Below are 12854 nucleotides of genomic sequence, written 5' to 3'. Positions count from 1 at the left end.
TCACCACCTGCCGCCTACCTCTACGCGTCATGGTGCTCATGGTATCAGCGGTGATGGCAGGGCACACGGGATGATGGAGGGAGCTGGCTGCCTACCTTGGCTTGGTTGTGCCATGCATGCAAGTGGCTATCTGGCCCAGATGGGAGGGTGTCAGGAGTGGTAGAAGGAATGGTTCGATTGGGAATTTTAGCCCATGAAAAATACGATGTCTTTTAGGAATTTGAAGATGATAACTTTTCGAAGGTTGAATTTATGGACTATTTTGAGTTTCGAGGCTGAGTGTAAATGAAGTTTTATAGGAATTTTTGCCGGGATGAATAGCATTGGGTTTGATGGAAACAAATTTCAAAGGAATGAATTTGGAATTTTGATTTGGAGCTTATTCGAAGGTAAAGCAAAAGGGACTTAAAGGAGTAGGCTAAGGATTTGGTTGAGGAGTTTCATGGGTATAAGAATTTGAAATTTGTGTGGAGCAGGATATAAAATAATTAGTTTCTAGGAATTAAACAGGAAAGAGATGTGCTTACAGAATAAGGTTTTAATCAAAGATAAATTGAGATGTTTATAAAGTTAGAAATGAATTTAAATGGATGAATTTGAATTGGAAATAAAACTATAGGAAATTTATAAAAAGAGCCAAAATAAAACTTTCTTCTTGCCTACAATTTTCCCAAAAACCCCATAACAAATTCCCTATATCCCCTCTACAGTGGCAATTCGCCGCTATCAGCACCCTAACCCTAGTAGTTGTTGCAGCAGTAGCAGAGTTGCAATTGTCATCGCCATCCCGTGGACTAGTGAATGCAGGATCAACGCATTAGGGACCAGCGGCCACTGGATCCGCCGGCCCATGTTCTCGTGGCTACCTACGGATACATGCACCCAGGACTAGCAGCCAGCATTGATCCACTGCTCCAAGGACTTGCCGTCACTAGATCCACTCTTCATGGGCACGTCGCGTCTATCGACACGTGTGGTTCCATCCCTGAGCTACGTTGGACCAAGCTGTTGTCCTCGCCTCCAACGTTGTCATCGCGTAGCCCCATCGGATCTAGACTGAGCTGTCATCTTCGTATCCATGTTGCTATCGCCAAGCCACGCCGGATCTAGCAGGAGCCGCCATCCTCACCTCCATCTTTGGCATCGCCGAGGGATGTTGGATCTAGACCTCGTCACCGTCCCCTTTGCTACTGTTAGCCGCCCCGCCACTGGCCTCCTCCGCCACTTCCTTTGCCACTATCACTAAACAAATCGAGGAAGGAAGAGGTGTGAATGGAAGAGTCGTAACTAGGAGAGAGGGTGGGAGAGCTGAGCAATACTACAGAAATGCACAAAAGGGACAACACTAAAGGTGTCAATTCATCTAAAATAAGCGTATATGAAGCTTTTTCCATCATTTTGACTCCTCATATGGATATAGATTTAAAACTACCACGGTAGCACCTATAACCCATTATAAGTGCCTTTTCTTAAAAAAAATGGCACCAATAATGTAGCCGAGCCGACGGCCACGCAGGGTAGCCGAGTGGAGCACAAGATGGGAAAGAAAAATTCTCGCTCTTATCCCCTCGCATGTCGAGCCAAGCTGTACTCCTCTCCCTAATCCTCTTGCACCTTCTACTCTTCATCCATCTTCTCCTTTGCCTCTCCCACTCCCTTGCACGGCTGGCCGACGCTAATCCCTCCCCCCTGCGTGGTCCCGTGGTGGTCAACGCCTCTCCTTCTCCCCTGCGCGCATGGCGGCTAGCACCTTTCCCTCTCGCCTGGGCGGCAAGCAGGTGCCTCTCCCTCTCCCCTAGACATCGTCGCCGGTCGGCAGGAGGTCAAATTGTTCGTGGCAAGGAGGTCCGACGACGCACTACAAGATAATTGAGCTATTGCCACCAAATTATACAACAAAAAATATTTCGTAGCAATATATTGTACTATTGCAATGATAATTTTTCTGTGACAAATAATTATATTTTATTGCAATGATTGTAACGATCTACAATCGTTGTTTTATTTAAAATACATGTTCTATAGCCACAATTTTAATTTTTTGGCAATTTACATAATACATGGTACTTTCACTATTTTTTGTTGCCACGATCAACAAATTCGTTGCAATAAAAAAATTGTCGTCTCATAATTTAGCTTAATTTTTTCATATGGATACGGATTGAGACAAATTTTATATGAAAATTGTAGCTCTCGACAAGATCTATAATTTTATAGTTGATAACTTTTTCATTTGAAATCTTTTAGATATTCAAATCTATGATTCAAATATCAGTTAGGTAGGCTCAAATGGAACGATATGCACATTCCAACAGAATTGATGCATAGGTGAGTTGGTAAAGGAGATCATGCGTGAAGGGTAGGTCTTGGGTTCGAATCTGAGCCAAGACATGGTATAAAGAAATAAATATAAATAGATAGGATGATAGATTAATATTTGAACTTTCAATTTGGTACGTAGAACTAATGCCACATATGGAGTGGTGGCAATAATTTTTATTACAACGATGTAAAGTGTTGCAGAATGATTTTTTGCCACATCCATTCCGTGGCAACATCTAAATTTATTACCACTAAATAAAAATCGTTGCAATAACCTATTACCACGCTATTTATTACCACGGCTAGCAACAATTTAAAATTGTTGCAACATGTATTTATTGCCACAATTTTAGTATTGATGCCATGATTTTTTTTGTGGCAACAAATGATTTTTCTAGTAGTGACGAGGAGGTCTGGCAAGGTGTTCATCTCCACCCTTCCTTTCCTCTCCTCTCCTGCGAGGTGTAGGAGGAGGCACGCGGGGGCAGGGGCTAGATTCGCCAGTCCCCGAGCTCGGGACTGCCACGGAAGCAAGGAGGATGATGAGGACAGCGTGATGGGTCCATTGGCAAGGGTTTTCTTGAATTTGCGTTGGGTTTTCTTGATTTTTGGGGAAAGGGAAATATGGATATGGGTTCCTGTTTGGGTCCAAACGTTGTTTGCAACATGATGAACGTTCTTGATTTGTTTAATTTTTGAGTGAAATGTGAAATTGTTGATTTTTTTTTCTTCTATGGCTTCTCCATGTATGACTTTGATGTGGATCTTAGGAGGTGCATTGACTCAATTCATCAAGACAAATCCTTTTTTTTTCTCGTCGTAGGTGTCATAGGAGCCGGTTCCTAAACTGGCACTAAAAATGTGGCTTATTAGCGCCGCCTGAGGAGTGCAGGATGGGAAATCTGATAGTTATGGCCGATTCCTAACGGGCATCAATCACTTTTTCTGTACTAGTGGAGGGAGGAGGTAAAAAACAGGACCGGCACTCCTAAGACAGATCCGCTTCGTATTTTAAGTCTCTTCACAATTTACACAATCAGTCCTCATTAGACCTCACACGTAGAAAATCGATTTTTACAGGCGAGATCTGAATAAGATCGCCTGAAATATATTAGGTAGGTTTGCACGTGATCTTTAAATGAAACTCCTAATTGGCGTAGACGCACTAGCTAAATAACTGGCACATGTTTCGGTTTCGGCCCATTATTAGTAAGGCCCAATTACACTTTTTGACTTTCAGTTTTTCTGTCCGACAGTGCCGGGCACTTGCACGTGCTAATAGGAATCAACGAGAAGTGAGGCAAACCGTTTAATTTGAAACTGTTTCTCCACGATTAGCAATTATTATTAGTTCTAATTTTTGTTTTTTCAATTAGGTGACGTGATTAACGAAAACTTTCAACCCATTTTTTGAATCTTTTAACTCGAATTTGAAAATTTCAACTCAAATTATTGAAACTTTTGACCTAAAATTTAAAACTATCAGCTCAAATTTTCGAAAACTTTCAGCTGAAAATTCAAAACTTTTATATGAAATTTTAAAACTTTCAACTCCAAAATTCAAAAAATTCCAATTACAAAATTCAAAACTTTCAAGTCCAAAATTCAAAACTTTCAATTGCAAAATTCAAAAGTTTCAACTCGGAATTTAAAATTTAAATCCTCATGTTAAGTATTTATTAGCACTAATCACATTATTAGTGTCAGCACAAGGAAGGCATCGTACGCGGGTTAATTGCATGTTTTTTCCATTCGCTAACTAAAATAGGAACTTGCAGAAAGGATAATACGAAACCACCGATTCTTATGTGCACGCATATTAGGAGGCCCCCTCTTTAAATCCCATGTATAAAAAAAGTCGATTTTTACAAGAAAACCGTTATTATATTTTTACGAACGGGTTTTCTAGTAGTGCGTCGTACTTTCCCATCACATTGATCGTAATATCAAGATTGGTACTAATAAACGTGGTTGGCTTATTCAGTACTCCGATTTCTGAACTGACGTCATGAGAAAAATCCAAGATATTTTGCACGGACAGGTCGTCGGCCTCTTCAAGTCTTCATGGTTTGAAACAAGAAACGGCGAACATTTTCTTTAATACTGCTCTCTAGGACCTGGACTTTATGGGCTTTTGATGCAAAATAAATAAATAAATAAATAAATAAAGCCCATCAGTACTGTGGAGCAGTGCAGGTGCAGGCGTCCAGCCATCTTTCACAGTTTGGAGTTCTAACGACAAAAATAAAACACACCTTGAAATTGAACTGATCTTTCTGCCGTTCTTTGATGGAAAAGGGAAGGAAATCTTGGCCGCATTTTTGAAACCTCTTAACTTGAACGTTTGGACTTTAAAGTCGGTCACAGCATGCAGATTTAATCTCGGTGTACATGTCGACGTCGAAATTAAACTTAACTAGAAAATCAGCGTGCTTGTTAGCACGCTGGCTAGTTCATAGCCCGTACATGAAGTTTCATCTTGAATATAAAAAATATATAATTATTAAATGAGTTGGAGTATTTCAATTGCTATAAACTCCAAATACCCCTTCGAACTTTGGAAGGAAGTCCGTCTCCCGCCCTAAACTTTAAAACTGGACATCCAACCCCCTTAAAGTTTGTCATACATCCATATTACCCCTAAAATGGTTTTGCATATTTTGGAAGGAGAATTATTTTATTTCTTTTTGTCATAGGTTGAGAGAAATCTATATAATTATATATGCTGGTCAATAATTTTGTTAGTTTGACGTTGGATTGATATGCTACTTTTCTTTACCGTGAAAAAATAGGGGAGAAAAGGAAAAAAAAAGTATATTTGCAACCTGCAATTTTTGCATATAATTATCTAGAATGCGTGGTATTTGTCAAAAATACATATTTTAGAATATGGTTATTCTCTCATTTAATTTTTGGTCTTTATATTCTAGAAATATATCAATTCGTTTAGGGTAGTTACCTCAATTTCCTATTTGGCCCTTATATAATTTATAAAAAATATTTCATTAAAATGTTTTTACTTCTTTATTATTTTTAATATTTTCCTTATTTTTTTTCCTTGTTCATGCGGCGATTGTCGATGAGGTGGGTTAGCGACATGCTTGCACCGTCACGCCCAAGAGCGGGCATACGTGAACATTGTGAGGGGCATCGAGTGGGCTGGCTATGGTGCGTGACTGGGCTAGGCCCAACTAAGTGCTCGGAGCTCCTTATCCTTTTCTCTTTTTTTTTTTTCATTTCCGCTCGTGTAACGTTCGATAGATTGGTCTAGAGGCTTCCGTTTTTTCCCCTCAAGAACCACCCCCGCATTCACCAATTCACATGCTATTCATTAAGCCACGTGGACCATTCAAATTTTGGCACAACGGTCAGCTTTAGCTTAGTAGATACTCACGCAGGGGAGTATCTCTGAATCATGACGCGCCACGTGGCGTTTGTCTCCGGCCGGGAACGTGCATGGAATTCGTATATAGAGATTAGTACTACGAAGCAGCTGTGTTGGACATCATGCAAAATCTCCTGGATTGAGTTCAACTGAAACAGTGCAGAAAAATAACTGTAATTTCTGTAGTAACTTAGCCCAGCTTTAATTAGTCAAATAATTCTATACGCTCGCCGGTCATAGAAAAAAAATACAACTAATTAATTTAAACTTTTCAAAGTCTATAAGCTCATTAATTAACGAAAAAAAATATAGACAAAACTTTTATACACATGTTGTTACCGACTTAAAAGCATCTATACTGGAAAATAGATTACGATGCAACGCGTAAAAATCAACTCTAAAATAAAAATTTTGAAATTCAAATTTTGGCCTCGGCTGAGAAAATAAAAAGCAAATGATGGAGCAGATAATTTTCACCATATAATTCTTTTACATAAATAAAAATATTTACATAGGTATAGTAGTCTCTGACCACTTGCTGTATATATACAAACTTTTTTTTTGCGGGGTATATATACAAACTTGGCTATATATTTTTCATATGCTCAGAATCTATAATTATAATTAACGTTAACATATATTACTACACTAATTGTAAAACGTACGTCATATATTCTTTCATGGATGTGAAATTTCTAGCATGTTTGTTTAATTCGAAAGACCTCAGTAAGTTTGAAGAGAGAAAATAAATTATGCCAAAATCACCGACACGGAAGTGGAACCACTCCAGCTGGTCACCGTGCAAAATTTCCTAGCTATGTTCCTGTCATTTTTTCAGATCGAGGACTTTTGATCGGTTTTAATCTAGTTGCCGTAACATCGGAGAAAAATAAATACATGTGTCCTACATGGCACAATTAGTTAATACTTGTATATGTGCTAAACAATAGCAGTACTTGTGTTGTGTGCATGCCCATCTCCGCTTAAACTTATATTGGGAGAACTAATAACAAATGGCCTCTAATTAACACAGAATTAATAGATGCAAAAAGAATTTACAGCTTCAATGACAAGCTACTCCGTTGTAATTTCCCATCATATTGATCGTAATTAATTAATAACCTTTGGGCTAAGGTTACTTAGCTATATAAGAAACATGCTTAGGCCAAAATAATTCCTCAGAATCAGTAGGCAATATACAGCAACAATTTGATTGAAGCATTTCTCAACAAGATCATATCCTTGCAGAAACAAGAGATGGCCACTGCTAAGGGTATAATATTCCGAAATTATATGCAGTTGAGGTATTCTCTAGTAGTTTACTTTTGTTCTAGCAATTCATAGACGCATTATACATGCAGGAACTAGTAGTTCTGTGCCACCCCAGGGTGGATCCTCTGCAAAATCCAAAAGGCAGGCGGACATTAATCAAGAAGGGTTAAACCTTCTAGGTAATTGTTGCTTTATTTTTCAATTCTAACTTTGAATGTAAATCATTTTATTTTTTTTGTTGCTTTTGTTGTTTTGCCGATTGAACTAATTTTCACCGTTCTGTTTTGTTCCTTATTAATTTGCTTCTTTTTTTCCTCCATACTGGTTGAATGGTACTCTCCGGTCCAAAATATATCTACTTTTCTAGTTTAAATTTGACTTGGAAGGTAGCTCTTTATATTTTGACATAGTCATTTAAACGAGAAAGTATAGTAGCTATATTTTGGGATATAGGAGTACTAAAAACAAACTCATTTCGTGTACCAACAAAAGGATTGCTATATAGTTCAAGAAACTCATTTTTCTAAGTAGAATATTCAAAAGGTTTAATGAGCTGTAGAAAAAAAACACTAACTATATATTTATTGGCATATATGTATGTAATGGTGATAGGAGCTGTATTTATGGGGGGGGGGTGATAATGTACCCAACATTTTAGTCTACAAAATATGAGGACTGAGCCTGAAAAGGGTTAGGCTAAGATTTAATAGATTTTTGAGTTAAAAATATTTAAAGGCTGAGGTGGGTTGTGAAAGAGCCCATGGGCTCTGACCCATTACCTTCCCTAGCTGTATTCTACAGAGATTCTAAACTTATATATATCTTGGCTTGCACATATGCAGAAATTCTGCAGAAATTTGTGAAAGGTAATCTTTAAGCAACCAACTTGTGCACATATGCAGGACTTGAAGGTTTTAGTACACCTCCTCCTCGGAACAATGGTCAGGGTGCTCACAGCCTCGTATACCAAATCAAAACACTAGCGCCCAAAGCAAGTCAAATGGACTTCCTATTCCAGGTAAGGACTTACAGGGAATTCTTTTTTTTTTTGTATGTTCATGTTAAATATATGGTGCATGCATGGTAAATAATTAAGGCCATGTTAAAACACATTGACAAGTCGAATTCTTTTCCCACACCAGGTAAGGACTTGACCGGATTGGCCATATAATTAAGGCATATGACAGAAGAAGATGCAGTGATTGTCAACAATGGTTCATCGTTCGAGCCTGTGTGTTACTACAATATCATGTACATATGTATATAAGTAGTACATATAGTAAAGAATAATGTAAATAGTAGTTGTCAAGGTCAACGCATGCATGGGAAGGAAACAATTGTAGAAGTACATGTAATTTGTTTATTTAATTTGTTCAAATTTGTTTGTATATATAAAATGTGAAGCTGTATATATTGATACCTTTGACAATAATGTACAGCACAATAATGTTGAATAACTCAAAGTGAATCATTTTATGTTTCCAAATATACCAACGAAGGCTGTATTCGAAACTCTAGTTTGGCTCAGCTAGTCAATGGCACGCAAACCAGAGCTAGTGATTAGCGTATACTTAGTTAAGTATTACTCCCTCGGTTCCAAATTATAGTGCACCTTATTTTAAAAAGAATCAAACTCGGTAACTTTTAACTAATAATCAAATTTATAATAGTAATTTTTGTATAACTTTAATGTGATAATAATTTTATATTTGTTAGAAATATAACATAAAATAAATTAAGAGTTAAAGTATGTCATTTGAAACCATGTAAAAAAATATAGGTTTTATAATTTGGGATGGAGGGAGTACTATTATAAATTTCAAAATGGATTAATAGTTCGGGAAATATGCTCACGATAAGAATGAAGTACTCAAACGCGAGAATGATTATATCACGTTCTACAATATACCGTCGACCTGTACAATTTTATCCAAATGACCAAAATACCCCTTGATAAAACTTCCAAATTTTGGATAAACATTCTAATGATACTTCAGAATTTTTGTCCAAATTTTAGAAGTTTTTGTGCCAGGGGTATTTTGGTTATTTGGTCAAAATTATACCGTACTAACGGAGGCTAACAGATGATGATGGTAAATAGTAGAAGTTATGCAAAAATTGATGGCATATTATAGAACATGACAAAATCAGTGGCAAATCGTAGTGTGTGACAAACTTAGTGGCATATAATGGATTCTCTAAAAAAAAATAATGCCACTCTTGCATGACGAGTTTAGATAGAATTAGGCTAAGCTTATAAAATACTTCCTCTGTCATATTGTTTTCTTTTCCAGTCAAATCTTTTTTTTTTGAGAAACAGTCAAATCTTTTTATGCTTGATTAAGTTTACATGAAAACATAGTTTTGTAGTATTTTTAAGACAAAAAAAATATACTATAAAAATATATTTAATGTTAGATTTAAGAAAACTAATTTGGTGTTGTAAATGTGATATTTTTTGTATAAGCTTGATCAAATTAAATACGTTGACTAAAAAATCAAAATGGCTTATAATATAAAATGGAGAGAGTATATGCGTTTCAGCGATACAAATTTCAGGTTAACTATTCTACGTATAGTGAGAACTTAAATAGGACGATATACATTACGATTGTTCGCTTGATGTGGGAGCAAAGGCTAAGGACATTCACAATGTTTATCTCACAACGTTTGTAATAGTGTAGGCCCATTAATCAGGTGTAGTAGTTGTTACCATATTCCACAATGTATATAAGCCTGTGGTGAGAAAACAATTGGGGCTCATTGGGGCTAGAGCCCCAGCTCCATCCCGGCAGAACCCCCAGCCCTGCATGCAGAGCAGCAGCCGCACAGCTTCGGGAGAGGAGCAGCCTGAAGCAAAAGGGCAGAACGAACAGGTCGTAGGTAAGAAGGAGCAAACAAAGACAACATGTATAGTCCATCTAGGTGATTAAGTGGACTAATTGGCTACTAAGCCTTCCTTATTAAGTTATTAGTTTTTTGCTTTTTTTTGTCTACTTCAATGGATGGAACGATCATGGGATTAGGGAAGCGAGTGGTTTTTACTCACGAAGTATTAATCCAACAATTATCAACAATTGTGTTATTGAATTTGTGGTTGTGCCTTTGTAGTATTTTGTCTTCCATTAAGTGAAAGCATTTTCATCCCTCAAGAGATATCCTCTATCCCCTCATTTTGTGCATGTCATATAATCATAAAAAAACTAATTAATATAAAATATATCGCTTCACAAACATGCAAGTTAAAATTTAATTTCTATAAATTGTAAAAAAAATCAAATATAATTACGAATGTACGATAATTGTTTTCAATTTATTTTGTTATTTTTTTGCAACTTGTAGAAGTCAAATTTGGCCTTCTATGTTTGTGGAGTGATATCTTTCATATCAATTAATGTTGTCAATTTTTTTTTCAAATTATTTAGAACTATTTAGATGGTATGCAAGCATCGATCATACTTTGTAAAACACATTAGAAATGATACTTTGTAAAACACATTAGAAATGAGCACCCCCTATATTTTTATTTTCGTTCTAGATTCACCCCCACTATGTGGGACCATGCTAGCTATGACGGGCCTAAACCATCACCTCTGACGGATTCGACCCCTCATCAGAGATTAGTGGTCAGTGATGACTCTCTTCACCTTTGACGGGTGAAGAGCCGTCAATGGTGACCAGCCCCTATGACGGGCCACGTATAGAACCCGTCGCAGGTAACTATTATCTCAAACGGCCCATTAGTTTGTGAGCCGTCAGTGATGTCTATAATCCAGCAAAAAAATAAGAAAAATAGATTGCAACCCGTCGCAAGTGTGAAAAAACCCTAGTAAGAAAATTGGCGCACGCTGCCATGGTGCTGCTTGTTGTCATCAAACAGACCACATCACAAAAAACTTCAAACTGACCACATCACAAAAACTTCAAATTGACCAACAGTTCATTGTCCTCCATCACCGCATCACCATCTCATATACCAATCATTCACAAAGGGGGATGGCAAGAATTTATCATACAACAATATCATATCATTCACAAAAGGGGCACGCTGGCCGACAGTTCGTCGTCCTCCATGACGAACCAGCGAAGGGAGATGCAGGTGGAGGCGCCGCACCACCAAACAAAAATCAAGAAACAAGAAACCACCATTAGAGCCCACATTCTCAAACCAAACACCTCAAATCAACAACAACAACAACAACAACAACAACAACAAGATTTAAGTAAAAAAAACAACAAGAAGAAGAAACCCCACCGAGGTGGCCGGTGGGTGGGGATGGAGGAGGCGGTACCAGGCGTTCAGATCTACGCATCCCCAGCCTCGTGGAGGTCGGATCCGGCGGCTAGCACGGTCGGTGGCAGTGGTGAGGGAGGCGTCGGTGGTGTTGGCGACCGGGAGTCGGGGGGAGGCGCCGGCGGAGGTGGAGGCGTAGGTGGCGGCCAGCTAGCACGGGCGGAGGCAGAGGCGCGGCTGGAGGCGTCGCCGGCAGAGGCGGCGAAGGTGGAGACCGCTGCCGCCGTCGGGCCTCAGCCGCCTCCCCTCCCGCCGTCGGCCGACACCGCGCCATGGCTCCAACCGTCGTCCGCCACCGCGCCTCCCCTCGCTCCTGCCGGATCTGGCGGCCAGGCCGCCGCCGCGCCTCCCCTCCCGCCCCTGCCGGTTCTGGCGGCCGGGCCGCCGCCGCCAACCCCGCCGGCCCGGCGCCGCCGCGCCTCTCCTCCCGCCCCTACACAGAGAACGAGAGGAGAGATAGAGAAGAAGTGGAAGAGATAGAGGAGAAGTGGAGAAGAGGGAGCCGGCCGGCCTTATCTCCTCCTGTGGGCCCCGCTGGGAGAGGAGATATATATATAGTGGCAGAAGTCATCTCAAACGGGCTAGGACTTAAAGCCATTTGAGGTGAGTAAACCTCACATCTGACGGGTCGTCCGGCTGCGACCTGTCATAGGTAACTAGTCACCTGTGACGGGTTCTATTTTCAACCCGTCACAGCCTCACAGGTGACTAGTTACGTGTGACGGGTCGCAGCCGGATGCCTCACCAATGACGGCATCCCGTATGACCCGTCAAAGGTGACGGTCATCAGTGACCATTTCGTTTACTCGTCACAGGCATCCTGTCAGAGGTGTGAGCATCTGGTGTAGTGCACTGTGTTATTCTTGGTCATTATAATTGTGCTGCCAGCTGCAATTACTTGTCATCATCTTTTATTTAAAAACAAGGAAGGTAGCCCGTGCACATGCGCGGGCATCTTATTTAATGTGTTCGAAATTTTATTACGAATGCTTACACGTAGTTGGTTTTTTTATTGAAATATCCTTTGTACTTTCAAACTTATTTGGGATTTCTATGAACGTTGGTTATGATTTTATTCTAGTTACGCTTGCAACATAAAAAATTGTTAACTAAAATTATGTGAAAGCATGCCGTTTTGAATTTATAAGAAAATATTGTATCATCACCATGAAGTTTCTATGAAACTATATATTGTACTATGGGTATTATTATACTTTAAGTAATACTCCCTCCGTTCTAAAATATAAGGTACAACCACCCTTAACTCAAAGACCAAGAAACAATTATTATCATCTCCTAGTTTAGATCACCCTAATAAATGTAGTACATGCATCCAATAGAATTAGAGATCTTAAGGGTAGATGATTTAAAAAAGTAATAATTTAATGAAGAAGAGGTCCTAGTTAATTGCATGCAAGCATGCATGCCTTATATTATGGAGCATCCAAAGAAAGTAGTTGTGCCTTATATTATGGAATGGAGGGAGTAATTGCTTTTAAACTCTCCGTGTCTTTTTGGATTTTGGGATAAATTAATTTAAGATTTTCTATTAAACATATAGCTAATAGAACTATGTCATAT

The 12854-nt window shown here is 38.9% G+C and overlaps 1 protein-coding gene and 1 long non-coding RNA gene across 2 annotated transcripts; both read left to right on the top strand.

Annotated features, from left to right (window-relative positions):
• The first annotated feature begins 6883 nt into the window (after positions 1-6883).
• Positions 6884-8464, top strand: LOC136351629 (uncharacterized). The gene is made up of 4 exons (XR_010734777.1): positions 6884-6980; positions 7069-7158; positions 7882-7997; positions 8122-8464. It is a non-coding gene; the product is annotated as an uncharacterized lncRNA (long non-coding RNA).
• A 2791-nt stretch (positions 8465-11255) lies between these two features.
• LOC136351563 (formin-like protein 4) lies at positions 11256-11753 on the top strand. The gene has a single exon (XM_066303742.1). The coding sequence runs from the start codon at positions 11256-11258 to the stop codon at positions 11751-11753; it is 498 nt and encodes a 165-aa protein (XP_066159839.1).
• Positions 11754-12854: the final 1101 nt, after the last annotated feature.

The sequence above is a fragment of the Oryza sativa genome, chromosome 8, assembly GCF_034140825.1.
Source record: "Oryza sativa Japonica Group chromosome 8, ASM3414082v1".
Classification (NCBI taxonomy): domain Eukaryota; kingdom Viridiplantae; phylum Streptophyta; class Magnoliopsida; order Poales; family Poaceae; genus Oryza; species Oryza sativa.
This window is presented reverse-complemented; position numbering and strand designations above follow the sequence as displayed.